The sequence below is a fragment of the Sipha flava genome, unplaced genomic scaffold, assembly GCF_003268045.1.
Source record: "Sipha flava isolate LNK unplaced genomic scaffold, YSA_version1 272_pilon_pilon, whole genome shotgun sequence".
Lineage (NCBI taxonomy): Eukaryota > Metazoa > Arthropoda > Insecta > Hemiptera > Aphididae > Sipha > Sipha flava.
The window spans coordinates 276501-297542 of record NW_020272937.1 but is presented as its reverse complement, the minus strand read 5'-3'; the positions used below and the strand labels follow the sequence as shown (position 1 = coordinate 297542).

Here is a 21042-nt window from a genome sequence, read left to right as displayed (position 1 = left end):
CGTTTCGTCCCGATAACTATATCTTGAATGGTAAAGAGGTTAATAGTGTTGAAGCAAGACTACACCAAATAATTGGGTTGATTCTTCTATAGTAAATTATATAATGTTTAGTAAATACATTTCACCGTTAAGGTCTCACTGTACAAAATTACTCCTGACAGTGCGACTGATATAAATCCGCAGTACGTTTCTATAATGTTTACTATCGAAGTACGAGTTGATTTACAATATTCTCTCTCCGAACATTCGTTAACACTTCGAAATGTCCGCGCGAACGCAGAGCCGTGCGAAACCGTGTGAGCATAAAATGTTGTACGTTGCAATGGAATCGTATAACCACGTGGGTCCGCCGAGGTGTCTAATGATGATCCAAAGAAAAAATTGCGAACAAAACGTTATAACTGCATCGTCGCAATCCAATTGAGATCAACGTTGACCCGTCGTTGGTCCAGCAAAATCGTTCAAAATAACTTTCGAAGGGTGCTAACGAAGAACAACGACGTACGGGGACTTGCCCATATGTAATTAAAACAACGACCCCGTGAAATTTTGTGCCGAAAAGAGTGGCGTTACACAACAACTGCGAGGAGCACCGGTGCTGAGTGGGATTCTTCGAAGTCCTTTTTCCTTGAACCGGATATGCACCAAGTCGGACATGTGGTGCGGAAGAAAGTGGTGAACGGGTTGGCAGATGGCGTGGGTGTGCTAATGTCGTAACACAATATTTATAATATAAATATATATATAAATACAAGTATATAATTATGTCCCTTGGATTGTTGCCCGAAAGCGGCACGGGCCGATGGTTGCAATAATCCTAACACCCACAATCCAGTTGCGGCCTGTCCCCTCTGCGAGGATCATTAACGCGGTCTACCCGCTCCATACCGCGCATCAACGTGCCCCCGGTCGTCGCGTTATATAATATGCACAACAATAACTTTTAACGGGACCCCGAGCCAACGAATTATAAATAAAGCGCGTTTTCCGCCGATCTTTTTCTTTCTTTCTGTTTCTCGTCTCTTCTGTCGCCGTTTTTTTTTTTTTTTAATTTTTAATCATTTATTTTTATTTCATTTTTTTCTAATACAATTTTCTCCACTCCTCGACGCGTCCGATTTGACTTCCGTCCCGTCGCTCACCGTGACCGTAGTGAATCCAAAACCGAGCACGCCGCCACACTGCCACCCGTATAGTACGCGCGCGTAAGCATACTGCAAGCACACTCGCAAGACCGACTTCACTCTACCAAAAACACGCGTTGGGCTCATTGTTGTTATAATACCACTACATATTATCAACCATCGCCGTCACCGTTCACACATCACCGATCGCGCGCGCCAAACAGAACGCCGAACGTGGCCCTATGCAGTAGTAAGTGCCACACACGCCCAAACTCATCTGCAACTACTGTTTGACCGGTGAATATATTACAATAGCAATAACAATAATAATATAAAAAAATAATAATCGACTCGGTGGATATGTCGACAATATATTATAATAAGCTACGACTGATCAGCCCTCGGAAAAACGAAGACGGCGTATTCAATGTGTTTTGTAATACCGTAAACCGTTGTCGCGACTAACCATTAAAAAGTGTATTTTTTTTCGATTTATTTAGATATTATATATGCGTGTGTATGTGTGCGTGTGTGTTTTATCCGTGGTAGATAAAACGTATCGATCATGCGGTGTACATAACGATTTAATTGTAATTAATATTACCACTATCACTTGCATGTGTTTGTACATTTATAATATTTTATGTTACCTAATATAATATGTTTTCGTAACACGTGTCGAACCGTTGACGGGAGCTTTTACCGCAATCCCGTTTAATGTGTTCATGTGAATACTTCACAATTTGATAATAATCACATTGATCCCTCGACGTCTTTACCACGTGTATAATACCCGAAAAGTTTGCGGCTTGAGAACTACTTCTTTCCTATTTCTCTCTCTCTCTCTCTCTCTCTCTCTCTCTTTGCATTAGTCTATAAACACTGTACACTACAGTCATTATTAATTCTCTGTGCGTAATAATATGTCAATAATATATTTAATGTGTGGAAATTGCGTTTGTTGCGCGTGTTCGACAGGCCACTAGAGCTGCGGAAGAGACAGTCGCGACCAGACGGTTGCCCAGAGATTTTGCGGAGCAACTGCGTATCGACGAGTACACGCAACAGCTGCAACAGCAGACGTCGTCGACGACCACAACCTCCACCGAGTACAGACCAATAGCGTTGGACAAGATACCAGTACCCTCGAGCGGTGGACATTTAACGGGTAAGACTTAAATACGCCTTTGGTGGCGGCGGTGTTATCGCCGGACTTTAGCTGTTTTAGCTTACATCCTTCCCCCCTAATGGCCCCCACTTAAAACTGGCAATTATTCAACTGTGACGTAAATCGCGAAACCTATTTATACGTTTATAATGCATATTTCGTATAATATATATATATATACAACCGTATAATTATATGAGAAATAAATATCATAATAAGCTAATAAAGTTAACGAGACGATGCAAACTTTTTTCGGTGTACGTTGTTTGGTGGTAGGGTGCGTGTTTTCTCTGGAGGCGTATATAAAATAGCAGAGATTTATCGTCTCTACTATCGCAATGTATGTCTGTATGCGTGCGTATATATATATATATATATATATATATATATATATGTGTGTGTGTGTGTGTGTGTGTGTGTGTCAATTTATTTTCGTCTTTACGTGCATACAAACGCTCTCTTGCGCGTATTGGGTTCGAAAACTCCGTTAAATGTGTACACGTATTATTATGATTTCATAGTGTTCAATTATAATATTTTCAAGAGCCTCATACCTGACAAAATTATTATATCTACGTCCTGAACGGATGCGGATCGATATTATCCCCATCGCAGGATCGCGGCTCATGCAAGTGATTACATGCGTATCGTTCGCGTCCGTCGCAACAACAGTACATAATCAACGTTCAGACGATACTTATTGAGCTCCGTTTGAACCGGATCGCTTGTACAGCGGGGAAACTCGTGCATGTGAAAAGTTTAGCTCTCGCACACTGAGCAGTGATATTTGGCCACATCTTCCGCACCGAACCGTGATATTGTTATTTTTTTTATGTGAAATACGTACATAACTTTATCAAATCACGTTCAAAATAATAGATAAGAATAATAATTGATAATAATATTATTTTATATCTAACGCGAAGTGATATTGTCTTGGTTTGTATATCATATACTTATTATTCACGTTCAACGCGCATGGCTGTTTTCAACATTTGCCCGTTTTAATGGGTTGGTTATATGTTGATTGAATACTTGTACTCGTATATAAATTTGAGCTCGTGTGGTATATCGCTATACGCTAAGAATTGACGAGTAGCAAGTTAACGCTTATAACTTTTTCGATATAATCTTCAACAAAGAATACTTTTTCATGTGTTTTCCAGAAAAATGTAAACATTCTATCCAACAATACCTAGTTTTTAACAAAGATTGAATTACTATAGGCAACAATTATCGCTTTAATTGCGTTAAAACGGTTTTATCAAATTTGAATATATATATTTGCATTTTATGCAAATAAAATGTGATTATAGTTTAACGGTTATTATTTTGTTTTTTTTTTTCTTACAACCATCATAACCAGAATCAACCAATTCATTTGTGTAACCAGAATTACTCTTATTTAGTAAAATCAGTGAATAATTAATTTTTATTCGCGCATAGAAATCTAGGTACACCATTTTAACGAGAAGTTGAAGTAAAGTGTAAAGATTTTAACAAAATATAAAAATATGTCTCCGGATCTTTTCATTTCAACTCACTCGCGTGCTACCGTCTCGGTCCATTATACATCAACTAATAACAATAATTGTAATGTTTACAAAATAATTCAATTTAAATAAAGATTGTTGTATGAGTAGTACAGACAGAGACAGCTGGAGGTTAATAAATGAAAGAACATTTGATTTCATTCCAAATAATACTTAAGAACAATTCGAAAATAGTCGAATTCCGAGGTCGTTCTATTTTAAAAAATATATGATTTCCATTAAAACGTCAAAAACTATTAAACGCTTACGTGGAATGCAGTGTAAAATTACAATTATTCCAATTTATTTTGTATTTATTTTATAAAACCAAAGACTGAACGGTAACTACTTGTGATAGCTTCGCATATTTTAAAATATTTATACTATTCCGACCGATCTCCATACGCGTTTAATCATTTGACACATTAAAATGAAAATAAAACGACGCTCACTCAACTTTTTAGTTGTACAAACCTATTGATTGCTTATAGTTGACGTCTCCGAGCAATTAATAAATATTATAAATATTCATACGCAGTTGTGTACAAAACGAATAGGCGTCTGAAATTTAGTATTAAATACTATAATAACTGTAGTTACATTGATGATTTTATGAAGTGTCACAAAGTTGTCAAAACTTATGTACGACATGTAACGTGTTTATAATATTCAACAATTCAACAACACATCTTTGATTTTCCTATCACTTTCAAAAACTGATTCAGTTGAAATTCAGAGATCACCAAGTACAATTGTACACATTAAAATAGCGTTGAATATGTAAACTTTTCTAAGAGTAATGCGGTAGAAGCCATGAGGCTTACGATCTAAATAAATGTTTGTAATAATTCTAAGAAGAAGATACAACACTTTTTTTTGCAATAGTGTCTGACGTGAAAAAAAATAAAAAATTAAAATAAAATACAACTGTTCAACTAAACTAATTATCAGTTATATTGAAATGTCCTGACTAAATAATAACCCATTATACTAGAACATCTATGTTAGCGAATAGCCTACTGCATACTTGTACTTATACTGATAATAAACCTTTGAAGTCATGTATTTGTCGATAGGAATTTTTTTCTCGACGTCACGAATCAAACTCGTCTCAAACTCGAATAAACGTCATGGAAACATTTACATTCACGTATAGTCAGAGGTATTTTTACTGCCACCCTTACTCTTAAAAGATCCTTAGATGATTTATTTCACACCTGTAACATGATCCATTTCTCTTTCACACACTAACATTTACCAGAGTGTTATAACAAGCAGCTCTTTCGATCATACTAAATCGTAGGCCTTATTTTTGGTACGTTCCCAAACCGTTTAGTTGCTAAACACAACCAGTAAATATGGAGGCATAATATTTGCGACTGTGAATAAAATAATTTATTTATACAAGGATTTTCTTTTTTTTTCTTTAAACACTTTATCGGCCCATAAAATTATACGACAGCATATCGGAAATCTTTTCCAGAATATAGTATTCGAAAATCAATAATTATTTTCATTAAGATCCGATATACTATGTCCCATATACATTTAAATTTATGACTTTATGAGTAACTATTGAATAATGAGCCGTGATGCTAATAAAGGTTTTATTTTTTGAGCGAGTTTAAAAAACATTTCCGATCAAGGAATCGAGCTCAAGAACGTCAAGGAATATCGAAATTAGATGAAAATTTAAGGTGCCTTGTTAATTTCAATTAAAATATAATGAGAAGTTTATAAATGTTTTTTTTACATAAATTAATGTTTATAATATGGTTGTAAGAATAAAAAAAACACCCGTTAAACGAGAATCACATTTTAAATAATAATTGTATAAAAGGGGCTTTTCACGTAAACACACAAAACGTGAAAGTTTAAATATTTCACTCGAAATTGGGTCTGGTTACATATTAATTTAATAAAACCGCTGTATTCTAAACTGCGTTTCAACATTTACCTTTGAATGTCATGCCAAGAATTTATTAATATTTGTCATAAATCTACACGTTCTTTTATCTAACTTTATTTTTTCTTTTATCATGTATAATTGCCTTCGAGATGGTTTTAAAAATAATGTTTTCTTTGTGAAAAAAAAAAAAAGGTGTTTCATTAAAATTATAAATACCTTACTGGTTTTTATTTTTATTCTTACATATTGTATTAATATTCTGTTTTTACCATTTACTCCGTATAGCACACGGAATTATATTAATAGAAACTTTAATGTTCCCACGTGATTTTGCCTAGAATATTAATGTCATAAACAGCAACAATTTATCCTCGTGTCGAATAAACACCTTTATTTCTTCTCATTTCAAAACATAGACGAAGTACAAATAAAACTACAAGTTATATATTATACTCATCCGCATAATTCATTAGTTGTAGCTATATTAATAGTAATACTTGTTTATTCACGCGTGAAGTATGATGTGAAGGTATCTTTAACACGGTCACGCTGCTGCGAACAAAAAATTAAGTATGCCAAAAAACTGAAACGTTATATTTTATTTCTTATATTTATAAAAACTTAGATACTTTTTACTATGCTTTACACACCATCCTCGCATTTGAAACAATTCAAAATTCAAATAACCATAAGATTCCGATGATTTTAAATGAAATGAATATAATCGATAATTGTATCAACCTAACCTGATCATAATCCATTAAATTCTTTATAAAATAACATTTTATTGATTTTCTTTGTATAATTTTAGATCACTGAAAGTTTTATTTAGTTCTAAATACCTAATTTATGATTTTAACTTAATTTAAATATTTATTGCTTTCATAATTTTTATGAATTATTATTATTTATAATTATATATAATTATTTAATTGTTTAAATTTTTTTTTTTATTTCATTCGCAAATATTTGTTGTCCTTAGATATACTGATTAATTATTTTGTTATTTAACTTAAGTACCTAACCTAGTAGGTAATACAAATGTAAGAACCTAAATATTTAATAAAAATTTCTAAGTTTGAACATTTTGAACGAATATTTTTACCTCTATAATTTATAGAGAACATTTGTGCAATGTATAATCCGATAAACAATATATATAGTTTATTCAGTATTCAGTAATAGTATATAGTATATAGTTATTCCTGATGAGTTATGCAAACTAAAAGAAATTATTTTTAATTTTTTTATTTTATTTTTTCATCCGTATGAATTAAAATTACTAAATATCGATGTATACAATATAAATAATATTTTTTAATATTTATATTACGTCAAAAATGATCCGAAAATAAAATATATAAGGGTAAGAAAAAAAGTACCGAAATATTTTTAATTATTTTACCAAAAAAATAAATAAGTATTTTGGGTATTTTGTGTATCATGTAAAAATGTTTAAGGGTATTTAAATTACTTCTGGATCGATGGATTCCAAAAATATTGAAAATATCAAACATAGTAGATATTCGAATAAATAACATGCTTGGAAAAATGAATCGATAGGATAATTAACACATTTCACAGATTATATTTTTAGAATTTATAACAAAATATAACCTTAATCCTAAAAGACGTGTATATACGCGTACATATGCGTGTGTTGTTTTTTACAATGTACATCGATCGTAACGAAAAAGTTTAGTCGTTTGGTAAATAAAACATCTTGTCCAAACGAATATTATAATTTGATTCGTTAACGAAAACACGTTAATACAAATCGTGCGTAATGAAATGTTGGAAAGCGTCATGGGACGTGGTTTAATTATTATTATTATGTGCACTTGGGTGTTCACTATTTGTTCCGCTTAGAAAATTGGCATACATTATCCATTCAAGTCAGCAGATTTCGTACGTTTGTTTTTGTTTTGTCTTATTAAGATGCTATTGATGCTTAAAATAACTCTCGGTAGCCAAGTAACGAGGAATAAATAACAGGACGGGATTACGAAATCGATGGCAATGGGGTTGGTAATAGCGTATCGTAGCGTTTTGATAAAATTAAGTTTACTTAATAAATTTACTGATTCTGCATGAAAATACTTATTCACGGTGATATAATGGTTTTGGCAACCTATAGAAACCAAATGTATATGATGTGGTTGCTTGACAATCATCAATAATAGACGATTGAATATTTTGATAGACAGGTTTTCTACCACAATATATAACGTTCTTCTCGGAGCGACGTCCGAACAATTATTGTTTTTTCGTTCTTACACACGCCCCAACAGCGCTTAACGTAATCATCACTTTACTGTTAGGGGTGGATGTTAGATTTATCGAGATCGCGTTTTCATTTCATTTCTTATCCTTGTTCAAATGTATTGTTTACAAGCGCTAACCGCACGTGTGACGAATGGCGGTGGCGGCAACTACAGTGCCGTTTTATTCCATCATGTTCGTGTAATATTAAAAAAATCGTGAAAATGACCGACAGGATACTCAGTTAAAGTCCTGTTTACATTTTTCCCTTTTGGTGATCGTTTTGAATGAATCGTCTGGAGTGAATAATAAATGAAAAATAGCGGCGAATTGGCTAAACATTTCGGCCCGGGAAATTACCGTAAGACCGGCCTACCATCCAATAATAATAATTTTCCATACAAGTCTCATTTATTCATGGATTAATTGCTCGTAAAACTGTTTACGTCATGTTTACACTAGGTTTTTATCGCAATTTTACAATTAAATACAATATACTTAAATAAATTATTTTTAATACAAGTACATCGGCCTAGTGTTATAATATGGCTACCGGCCCATTGGGGATTTTTCCGGTATCCCAACGGGCCAATCCGCCGCTGATGAAAAATGTAAACATTAAAATATCAGAAGTGGTTAAACAATGAACGAAGTTCGGTAGAGTCCGAACTTTTATTTTATTTTATTTTTCACGTTGAATCGTCAAATTGTGAATTGTGTAAACACTTCTTTTATCTTCAATATCAGTGAATATTTAAACACATGTTTTTATTTTGGATATCGTGCTCTAATGAGGTGTTACCCACCAAAGTCTCTTATTTTTATTTTGGTTTTGTTTCAATATATTGTCTACATTCGTTTATGAGACAAATCACTTATAATTACAAGACTCTATTTTAGTTGAATAAGTGCTATCTATTCTCTATAACTAATAGGAAGTATAAATAGTATGTACTTTAATAAAATATAAAAACTAATAATACAGTTTATGACAAAGGTAGTCGAATAGTTGGGTGAAAGGCGTAGAAGAAGAAGAATAATCAATATAACTACTATGATTGGCATCGATAAGTGATAGAAATTAAATATCAATGATAATAACGATGGTAACAAGTGAAGAACAGACAATTAATATCGATTACCAAATTGTGCAACGAAGATTATAGTGATTTCATCTAGCAGTGGCATATATAGGGTGACCTAGTGGGCTACAGCCCCCCCCCCGAGTTGTTTTAAAAACATAAAAATTATTTTAAACGTATGTTATATTTTAATGGTGCTTTAAGCTTATGTAGATTTTGCGTCCTACGTCAAATCGTTTTGGGACATTCTGTAAATGAAATGTAGATAAGAACCTACTGTGTCTTGTTAGTAATTCTTAGATAGCAATGGTAATATAACTCTGTCTATAGTAACCCCTCCCGAAAATATTTTCTGTATACGTCACTGTCATCTAGATAGTGAACCATGCAGAACTGTTTGTTTGAATTTTAAACGTTTCATCGCGGATAATTAATCCGAAACGCTCGCCGAAACGTGAACCACGTCCATAGCAGTCCAGCCGGATTCCGCTCTGCACGGTTCATTACGCGCACGCGTCCTACCCGGTCGACCGTCGTGGCACACGCGCACGTATGCATTTTTATTATAAAAATATCAATTTCGCACGCTCGGCCGGACGAGCCTGGAGGCGTCGGAGGGAGGGTGGCGAGTAGAAAAATGTCATTTCGTGTCTTATAATTAGACCGATTCCGCGCGGCGGCAGAGGCCGGGTAGACGGGTCAGGGCACCTCTGAACGGTACGTTTCACGGGGCGTGCCCCGCGTGTGCGCGCGTGTTTTTATGATATTTTGCGCGTGATTATCCCTATTAATATATCGACCGGGTGCCCCTTCCGTCCAGATCGAACGAGGGACCGGAGAAGTGCGGGGCCGAGGAACGAGAAGGAAAAAATAAAATAAAAATCGCTGATAAAACGTAAAATAATTATTTCGCCGTCATTAATCCGCCACGGCCGTTTGGCTTAGTCCGCCGAATTCCTCGGGACCATCTCTAATCTTTTGATGTACGCGGTGCACGTCAATCCCTGTCCCCGTTCCCGTTCCCGTTCCCATCGACGAGATAAGGCGCAATAATCTCGCGACGGCCGCCGTTGCCGTCGCCGTCGCCGTCGCTGCCGCCGCCGCCGCCGCCGCCGCCACCGCCGAGATATCGGTCGCGCAGCGGACACACCGTTTTTACACGCTTCGCGTATTCCGTCTCGACACGTCGCCGCATCGCGCCCGCGGACCGATACACGCGCGCACAACACCATCATCGCTTCACGTACATAACCCGCGCCGCCATGGTGTACCTGTTCCACTTCGAGCTGCCTGTGAACGAGGCCACGTGGACGTGCTTCGCGACCGCTTACCGCCCTTACCTGAAATGCCTAACCCTCAGTGAGGTGGACGCGCTCGCCGTCAGCGTCATGCACCTGTCACGTGCCTACGACCACGTCCACCACGAGGCAACCACTGACGATACCGGGGTGGCCGTCCACATCGGGTCGGCTGGTGAGACGGCGGACGGCGGCGACGACGTGATAGACAAGGTGACCAGACCCGCGGGACCCATAACTACGTTTCTATCGTTTTTCTACGTCAACACCAAGAAAGGTAAAAACCCAGTGGCGTCACAGGGAAGCGACGTTGCGTTCCGGCAACAGAGGTCTACATCGGCCGATCGATTGATCATCGTTTCCGCGTCCGTCCGCACCACTTGTCACGCATACAGGACACTTCATGACTATTTTCATTTTCTTTTCGTTTCCGTGCCCCCATTAATCGCGTCCAGGATTTTTAAAAACGATCCACGCGCACGTATAACATACGCCATAACGTTTTGAACAATTTTGTGAAAAAAATACTAATCAACCGCGGAAAACAGCGGTGGCGACCGTCAGGTCGTATTTTTCTTCTCTGAACGAGCTCGCCAGCGTCACCATGTTATTTCCACCGCAACCCACGACCGCATGACCCTCCCTTGGACCACTGCGCCTATAACGAGTGAAAACCTATAACCACGGTACCCTCGATCGAACGCGCGTTCAGATGCCTATTGAACCCGTTGCGCCTCTGACGGCACCCCAAATTTTTTTTCCGGTTCGGATTCAACCGGTTTTCTTTCACGGGAAATAGTTTGGTACCGATTGACAGCTGCAGCTATTACGACACCCGGCGCTCGTTTAAAACGTATCACTTAATGCAAAATGCTCTTAGGAAAACCGTTTTGCTGCATGTAACAGTTCTGAACGTTTTATTTGATGGGTCTGCTGTCCACGCGGATTCACTAAGAGCGGTTAGCTAAACGCATTGTATCGCTATGATTTGTTCGTTGAGGAAACGATCCCAAGAACGGAAAAGACTGGTGCCTGGGGTACGAAGATCTATAGATCCGTGTGCAATATACCGTGTCTTCCTGATAATGGTTGATGATGATCCTGCAGTACGCATACCGCACAACTTGCCACCGCACCAGGTCCGGATAAAGTCGTAGCGTTTTAGCCACCCACAATCCGTTCGTTTTAACATTGTTATTTAATCTTACACCGGATTCGTTGCACCTTTGAGTGTACCGTTGCTACTATAGTCTTGTTCGAACCGTTGTTGTCGTGAAAAAAATAAACAGTCGTCTATAGGTCGTGTCACGTGTTTCGGGATACCAGGGATCGGTTTCGATATCGAAACGTTCGTCGAAAGGGCACTTGAAACATCGCTTAATGATGTTTACGCCGCTGTTCGCGATGAGAGGCTGTATAAGGTGGTGTACACGATTGTCTGATTTACCAAATAATATTGGTGGAACGGACAAAAGCAGCTCGCGGTCGGCGGTTAAAACACACCCGTGTCGTGGTTACTTATGAGATTACCGGAAAAAAAAAAGTTTCACGTGATTTAACCGCGACGCAGCGAGCTGTACTGTCCTTATACGTTCACCGATCGGTCCTAGAGTTGAAAATTATTTTCAAAATACTTATGTGTACGCTTAGCAACTTTCAAATTGTTTGATTACAATTCGGTTTTCTGTTAAACTATACGCAATTCCTATGATTTATATTACTTTCTATATTCTGCCAACGTTTTCTCGTTACCTACACTTTTATTCAATATTTCAAAGCCGCTGTCTGATAACATTTTCTCACTGTCTAAACGTTCGACGCATCATGAAAAATAGGCATCGGATATGTTTCTAAATCCATTTCATTCGTGTAGAACGAACGCTCGTGTTCGTGTAAAATAAACTTTTGTGACTGCGTAAAAGTGTTGACAGACCTAAAAATACAAGCATCTGACATTAACAGATTCGCGCGGAGCAGTTTGTATTGCACTCTCTTGTAATATAAATCAACAGGATGACAAGATGTGAATGTCCACGGTAAATTTATCTAGTCTGAAAGTTATTTCGTGTCACACGGTACACAACGCAAATATTTCATATCCATAGTTGTTATAGATGTAGTCACTAAATTATATTAAATTTCGTTTCGCCCGTTCAATAATATTAATATTAATCTAATTTTAATCGATTTTTATTTTTCGGCTGAGAAAATGAATTATTATTATAGCTATATTATTATAGGTACACATACGATTTCGTGTGACAGGTGTACCCATTCGTTAAGTCAATTTGATTTAAATCTATCGACTTAACACTATTGGTGTCGATTTATATACCAACTCTTAATATTTTATTTAACCCGTTTACTTTTGCGTAAACTAAAAAGCAACAGAACATTTTTTCAAACAGTTTCCACTAAACACATAGTTTTTTAAATTAAAATTAAATTAAATTAAATTAATGTTTCATTGTTGACTTAATTTACGTATAGAAATTTTCTCTTGGCTCAAACTTATAACTTAACTGGGAAAAAGACTCTAAACTAATAGATCAACGTCATACACTTGCCCAGCCTCGTTAAAATATCTAAATGCGATCAAGGACTTTTCAGCGATGCCATTTCAGCGCTGCTGTTTCGGCGATATAATTTTGATGACGGTTTATTCGGGTGACACTGTTTCGGCGATTTATGCAGATTTTCTAAAAAGTGTTGTTAATATAACTTAGGTATAAACAAAAATTAAAATTAAATCATAAAACTAAATACTATTCAAATTAAATTTATTAATTATACAGTTTTAAACATTATACGTCAATATTACATTTTTATCAATAATTATTTACATTTAAATTTTTTATTTAAATATATTATTTATTTTAAAGTTATGTTATGAGATATTCCTTTTATAAAATATTATATGTCTCAATTTTTCATATACCTGTTGATTAGTTTTAATATCAGTTTCATCTATTTATTCAACAACACTAAGGCCCATTTCACAGCTGCGCATATCGTACCTACGTATTATTAATAATCGCGTCAATCTGACGAGGGCGCGTATGGGTGTGTGCGATTGGCACATATGAACTTAGTCAAAGTCTAATAGGTTTTCATTAAAATTTTACATTTTAAACTATTTTAATCATTTACTTTTACCGGTTGTGTTATTCCATTGACACATTCATTTATTATGGAAGACGTTGCTTCCGTCTCCGTTTCTATTGTTCACCTTTTCATTCTTGAAACTGCAAATTCTACTTCGATTTTAGCTACTTTGGAATCACGAGTGTGTTCTTTTTAAGGAAGTCTAATAATGAATTCTAAATTGTGCACACTCTAGCCGAACAAATGTCTTTTTTCAAACATCGCAAAAATTTTGTTTGCCCATTTGTACTAAATTCGTTGAATACATCTATACATACATAAAACCGTCGTGGTGTAATATATTACTAATTCTTTTGGAATTAATGCCATTTTAATAGAAATTACGACATCAGAAAAAAATCACTTATGTCACCCAAATAAAAATTTAGTTGTACTAATCAGCTGTAATAATAACTGCTACTAATTATTTAACAAATCGTGTTTCGTAAGATATTCCATCTTATTCGGTGATAATCGTTCGCGCACGACTATTATTTGACTTTATCAATATCGATAAGATGGTGGTTGAGCAAATTCAGATACCCAACGTAATTTAGTAACTTTTACTACTATATCGTAAAGTGAATATAGTAAAATTCGTGTGTGCAAAGATGTGTGTTTGTTTGCAAACGAGTCGCAAAAAAGTTAAAATGTGCATAAATGACCTTTGTCATCTTGACCACTTGTCGTCAAAAATCCATCGCCCAAATGAATCATCGTCAAAACGGCATCGCCAAAAAGTCCCATTTATACTTAAATGGCCGAGTGCTTGTGTGTAAGATTAACATTGTATAGCGTAAGTTTATTTTTCAGCTGAAATTACAATGCCAAGCGGTAAACGTGATCTACCGTCCATCGAGGACAACCATGATGGCACGGTCTCACTTAAATACGGCCCCAAGGAAGAAGGCTTACACGAGTTATTCGTTAAGTACAACGGAGAGAATGTCCAAGGTAATAATCATTCTTACATTTTATGATAGTTCGAATACTGTACAATATAGTTACTATAACTGTATTATAATTTATATAGTCCAATAATTAAAATATCTAAGTGACCCAAAATTACAATATCATATCGTATCATAGTGTTGCTTTCAACCTGTGAGGTCGTGACCTGTAGTAATTTTATGTCACGTAAACTTTAGATAGTCAATATTTACAAAAAACGATCAGTACAATAGTACCTATACGAATAATATTACATTTATTTTGTATTTAAAAGTTTTTTTTATCCAACATGATACAATAAGAATAATTTATAAAAATAAACAGATAAATATAAATAATAATAAAAAATTAAATGGCGGATAATACAGAGTGTAGAAGCTTCTAATTAAGTCGATCACTGTATTTTTATTATTTTAATTGGGTTTCCTGGGATAATGACGGATAACCTTTAATTTTAGTTCGATTTTAATCAAAGTATCAAATTTACGTAATTTTATTTAATATTATCTTTGCTCATCAAGTTCATATCACTAAAAACTTTAAAATAACCATCACCAAACTCAGTCACTAGTCGAGAACGATAAAAAACCAGTACCGTAAACATGATCACTCAATTGTGTCTCCGGAACATAAGTCACCCGAAATCTATTTATTATCTAGTATATTCATATTTATGTTTGTACAGATATTATTATATTATAAAGTATTTTCCTATATTTCAACGAATCATTTTGTATCATTGAACATACAATAACTCGAAATGATCCGGAAAAATTAATTATTCAATTATATGGACTGCGGGTGAACAAATTATACAGCCAACGTAAGAGTAATATTCCTTTAGAGTGAAATTACATCTAAGTTAAATTTGTCCCGAGAATTAAGTCCTAGGTGCGCTAGTCTGTCCACGTGATTTATTGTAGTCAATTGAAAACGTAATAATTATGGTCGAGTAATTTTAGACCAGCGCGAAATCTGAAGGTTTTTTCTAAGTGTACGTAACTACTACACCATACATATGTTTGTGTTTGTATATGTATATAAAGTTTTTTTTCTTTAACTAAAACACGCCAATGAGACATTGTCTATTAAATAAATATAAAACTTAAATTAAAATAAAATAATTTCGGTTTTCGCACACGGCAGAACGATAACTTTCATTTTCAACATTTTGCGTCATTAGTTTTATTATAGCGGTCACTCGTTGCGAACGAAAATAAACTTTATATTCTCCATCCAATCAGAATAATTATTATGTGTATCACCCCTCCCCAATTTAATTTCAATATCATTCAGGAAAAAAGTGTTTGTTGCCAATTCTCGATGTTAAATGTTTTTAAGTAAAAATAAAAATAAAAATGTCCGTAAATTTGGTTGAAAATATATCGTTAATAAAGAGCCAGGATTTTACATCGGTTGGTATTTTTTTTAGGAATATATTTCTTATAGAAATAAATATTTTTCATCTGAGTATTATTTTGAATGTATTTACTGCACTCAGATGTGAATATTTTTCATTTATGTATGTATAATGTACGATGTAGCTGATATTATTACTGTACACAATTTAACTTAAATCATTAAAAACAAACGTTGTTGTAGTTATTAATTTATAATATTCAATTAATTTAATATTTCACTGATTTAATAATTGTATTTTAATATTTTTGAAGGAATAAATATATATATATATGTGTGTGTGTGTGTGTATATGCTCTTAGAGTATACAACAAATTACTTAAAAATACAGGGTTTAAAATACATAATAAATCCAGTTTATTCTATATTGAAATTTCTTTTTTTTTTTTAAATGTCAAAACTAAACCCGGGAAATTGTGTTATGTGATATTCTAAAACAACCTAATAAATTTTTATATATTTAATAAAACATATTATTTATTTCTTTTTCTATTTACTTGATATAAATTCCGTCTTTATTTATACCACTGTGTATTATTTTCATTTTAAATACTGACACTTATTATATGAAATAGGTAAAATAGTTTTTTTTTTTTATTGCAATGAACATCAAACATTGTAACGGTTTTGCTTACTTAATATGAAAGCGTAATACATTTTGCTGAATTTACCTTTAAATCGTTAAGTCAAGCGTTTTATTCGCTCATTAAGTTTTTATTCGTGGTGTTATACTTACAAAAGCGCCACTAATGTACTACTATGTCCCTAAAATAATAAATCTTAAGGATTCACTCCATGTTAACTCGAGTTAAAACCAGATCAAAACTAAAAACGTACACGTCAGCCAAAAAATGTATTTATATTTTTTTACATGTTTTGTGTCCTTTCAAATTTTTTCAACTTGACATATTAAATTAATTAGACATATGAATATCCAAGTATATATATAAGCATTTTAACTTTGAGATCTGTACAAATTTAACAAATTACATTATATAATAATATCAAATATAGATGAAAATCGACTGATCTGCAAAAACTCTTTAAATTATCTAGAATATCCATTGTTTATTATATGATTAAAAAATTTAACAAAAATAAACATCAAATATCTAAAATCATTGTATACAATTTTTTTTTTTTTAAATATTAGTATCATTTTCCATTAATTTTTAAAGTGGTTGATGCAAAAGCAACAAAAATATTAAAACATTTCAATAATTTAAATTGTTGTTTAACGTTTTTAAATATTTATGATTTATTCACTCAGAATAAGCCGCTTACATTTTCAGATAATAAATTAAATTAAAAAAAAAATAATAAAAATACTAAAAGTGGAATATAATTTAAAATATTTTGCATTTTTACATTTTTATACGATTACATTTTTTCTATTCGTGACGAAATAAAATAAAATAATGAAAATAAAGTTAATCAGTTTTCAATATGTTCGCATGCGGCAGCACTGATTTATCGTGTCCGCCGAGTATGTTAACGTTTGCTAAAGGTATTAAAGCATCCATTGTGACTGATATTAGGTTCACCGTTTAAATTCCATGTCGACTCGATCACTAGCGGACACATCACGGCTTACGGTCCTGGCCTCACGCACGGCGTCAGCGGAGAACCGTCCGACTTCACTATATACACCAAAGGAGCCGGAGCCGGTACGTGTAATGAACTATACCTATACTATTGTTGTTATTATAATTATTCAAATGAGATTTGGTCTTTGTAAGACCGTGACTTCCCAAACGAATTTCTCTCTACTCATCGTCGCTGACTCTTGTCACTTCCTTTCTGTCCCAATACTCGGTCCGTTTTGAAAACTTTTTTTGCGCTATCTTCCTAAAGTGGTATTAATCCAATTAACTCCTTTAAATCAATAATCGAGTTTATCAGCACACCTTGTTCATACGATTATGTTCACCATGCACGATGATTACGGCTACACGTGTTTTTTGTTTTTGTTATTATTTTACCTCGTCGAGAATGTTTTACGTTTCACTCTTATATTATACTTTTATCGACCACATGCTCATTATCAATGTGCTTCATATCATCTATTTTTTACGATATCTTTCTATCTTTTCTCTGGTCTGCCACTCGGTAGCTTTTTGCAAGTGATCGGAATCGATCGAGTTCACTGACTGTGATTTCTCCAAAAATTATTATTATTATTGTTTCGTTGATCAAACATAACCTTACTTAACTTGTTGATGCGTTCACGCAAAGGTGGCCTTTCGTTAGCCGTGGAAGGACCCAGCAAGGCGGAGATCAGCTGCCACGACAACAAGGACGGTACCATTTCGGTTACATATTTACCGACAGCACCCGGCGAGTACAGGATTTCGGTGAAGTTCGGCGACAAGCACATCAAAGGAAGCCCGTATAATTCAAAAGTCACAGGTAATAATCGATTTTTGGTTTTTGTAGTGATAGTGTCAAATCGAATTAATTTGGACTTTGAATTTTGAGGTTTCAATTTTAAAATTTATAAAATTATATGATCATTTGTCGTGCTCGATCAGTTTTGTATAAAATACTTATAAGAGATTATGTTCCCATATTGGCATACACGGTAATGAAATAGCTGAGGGGCTTGCCAAAGCTACTTCCAATACAATTCTTCCTCCCCTTGCTCAATTATCTTGGATTGATTTTGCCCCTTCACTTCATTACATTAGTCACATTTTATTATTTTAAAAAATGCTTCTAGAAGCATTTTTTTCGTGTGTAGTTTAAGATTTTTAATGCATATTTTAAATTTTTAGTGTATATTTGAATGCATATTTTATAAAATGTTAGTGCATTATTGCATGTTTATTTATACATTTTTTAATGCAAGCATTTACGATCTCTGATTATGATAAATGTAAAATGTATACGAAATTGAAAACGTTCATAAGTCATAATGACTTACTTTCGTAATAATTACACATACTTGAGCAGTTCAATATATTAACAATTTAATTTTAACGGTACCTACTCAACTTATTTACTGTAAAAAAAAAAAAAAATTAAAATTAATTAATCTACAATGATTTATCCAATTATGTCTATGCATAGGCGAGGGCAGGAAGAGAAATCAAATATCCGTAGGCTCATGCAGTGAGGTGTCACTGCCTGGCAAGGTACTCGATAAAGACTTTCGACTGTTGAACGCTTCGATTCAAGCGCCAAGTGGTTTGGAAGAACCCTGCTTCTTGAAACGTCTGCCCAACGGCAACCTGGGTAACTACCTACCTTTACATTTAATACGTACGCGTCATCGTTCGGATTTCACACGACCGTTCGATCGTCTGTTCTAGGTATATCGTTCACGCCCAGAGAAATCGGCCAACACGTGGTGTCCGTGAAGAAGATGGGACAGCACATCGTCAACTCGCCGTTTAAAATAACCGTCGGTGAAAGAGAAGTCGGTGACGCGAAAAAGGTCAAAGTCACTGGAAACGGGTTGAAAGAGGGCAAAACGCAAGTCGAAAATCTGTTTACAGTGGACACAAGAAGTGCTGGTAAGCGAAAATCGCGATTGGAAAATTCACGATAATAACCAAAGTGCTATGGAATAAAATGTAGATTTACGTGTATCACACGTGAAACCACGAGCAATATTGTGGAAAACCATAACATAAAAAAATGTCGTTTTGTGGAACTTTTTTCAAATTGAGAATCTTTAGCGTGATTCCGATACGAATATAAACACAAATTATAATCGAATCATACATCGAAATAACACTTTCATCTATAATACAGCTCACATTTGTCTGAAATATTAAAATATCAAATTATAGTATTTTTTTTTCATGCCAAACGTTGTGAATTTTCGAAAGTTGATTATTTACTCTTTTCAATTATCGCCGTATTTGACAGATCGTTATATTTTCATTATATCGTGTGTAAAAGAAAATTTCAAAACATTACTTATGTGGTCGATATGTGTGTGTGTTTAATTTTTAATTTTATTATTTTATTCAGGATACGGTGGACTATCACTTTCCATCGAGGGTCCGAGTAAAGCAGAGATTCAATGCAAGGACAACGAAGATGGCACGTTGAACATCTCGTACAGGCCCACGGAACCAGGATACTACATAGTGAACCTAAAGTTCGCCGACCACCACGTCGACGGGTCCCCTTTTACCGTTAAAGTGACAGGCGAAGGAAGCAACTGTCAGCGCGAAAAAATTGAGCGTAAACGTGAAGCCGTTCCTCTAACTGAGGTTGGCAGTAACTGCAAGCTCACGTTCAAGATGCCAGGTATGACTAATTGTACTGTTTTACGAACAGCTGTTGTTTATGATCAGAAATATTCTGCGCCATAATGTTATACGCGTATATGCGTGTATATTATACATTTATACATGCATATAAATATAGATGGATAATATTTATAAGATATATTACATATATAATATACCTATAATATAATCTCTATAATCATTCGAAGGGAACACAAATTTATAATGACATGGGAAATAAATGGTTAAAGACAACTGTGTGATCTTTAGTCTAGCGACTAAAGATTTTGTTATTAAATTATCCTTACTTTAAAAGTAAAGTATATGTAAACGAGTATTCAAAAACTAACGCAAACATGTTTTTTGTGTTGATTTAAAATATTTCCCATGATGCTCACAAATAAACACGAATGTTCAAACGTGTTAATGTATAACTAATAACTATCATTTAAATAAAGGAGTAAGGGGAAAATAAAAATTAGCTAGTAATAACCACTTTGGGAGCAACAACCGATATTGTCGGCCAAACTTGGCAAACGTATTCAAATTAGGTTAATTTACAGTGTCCGAACATTTATCTATATTTTAACCTCAAAGACTATGAATACATCGCGTATACATTAGATGCAGTCTAGACCCTAGACACTTTTTTTCAACTGTAACCAACGTTTATTATCGCTCTCCTCTTGCAGGCGTGCTACCGTACGACCTGTCGGCGACGGTGACTTCGCCCGGCAGTATCACGGAGGATGCCGAGATCAACGAAATCGAAGACGGTCTCTACGCAGTGCACTTCGTGCCCAAGGAATTGGGCGTGCACACCGTATCGGTACGATACAATGAGGTCCACATACCCGGTAAGTATTATCCCTACAGCCGTCGTCTCGTGCCCCGTCACCCTCCCTGCCCGGT

The 21042-nt window shown here is 34.7% G+C and overlaps 1 protein-coding gene across 4 annotated transcripts in view; it reads left to right on the top strand.

Moving 5' to 3' along the window:
• The window catches only part of LOC112685278 (filamin-A), a 117111-nt gene that overhangs the window by 87120 nt on the left and 8949 nt on the right, over positions 1–21042 (top strand). For 2 of the 4 annotated variants that reach the window (XM_025557114.1, XM_025557113.1), the window contains 8 exons: positions 2103–2292; positions 14333–14473; positions 17428–17556; positions 18125–18298; positions 18959–19123; positions 19201–19404; positions 19868–20149; positions 20823–20987. In XM_025557114.1, coding sequence (XP_025412899.1) covers positions 2103–2292; positions 14333–14473; positions 17428–17556; positions 18125–18298; positions 18959–19123; positions 19201–19404; positions 19868–20149; positions 20823–20987 — 1450 coding nt within the window. Of the gene's footprint in view, positions 1–1214; positions 1375–2102; positions 2293–10243; positions 10653–14332; positions 14474–17427; positions 17557–18124; positions 18299–18958; positions 19124–19200; positions 19405–19867; positions 20150–20822; positions 20988–21042 lie in introns of those variants that run through there. The other 2 variants (XM_025557117.1, XM_025557116.1) reach the window with 2 other exon arrangements.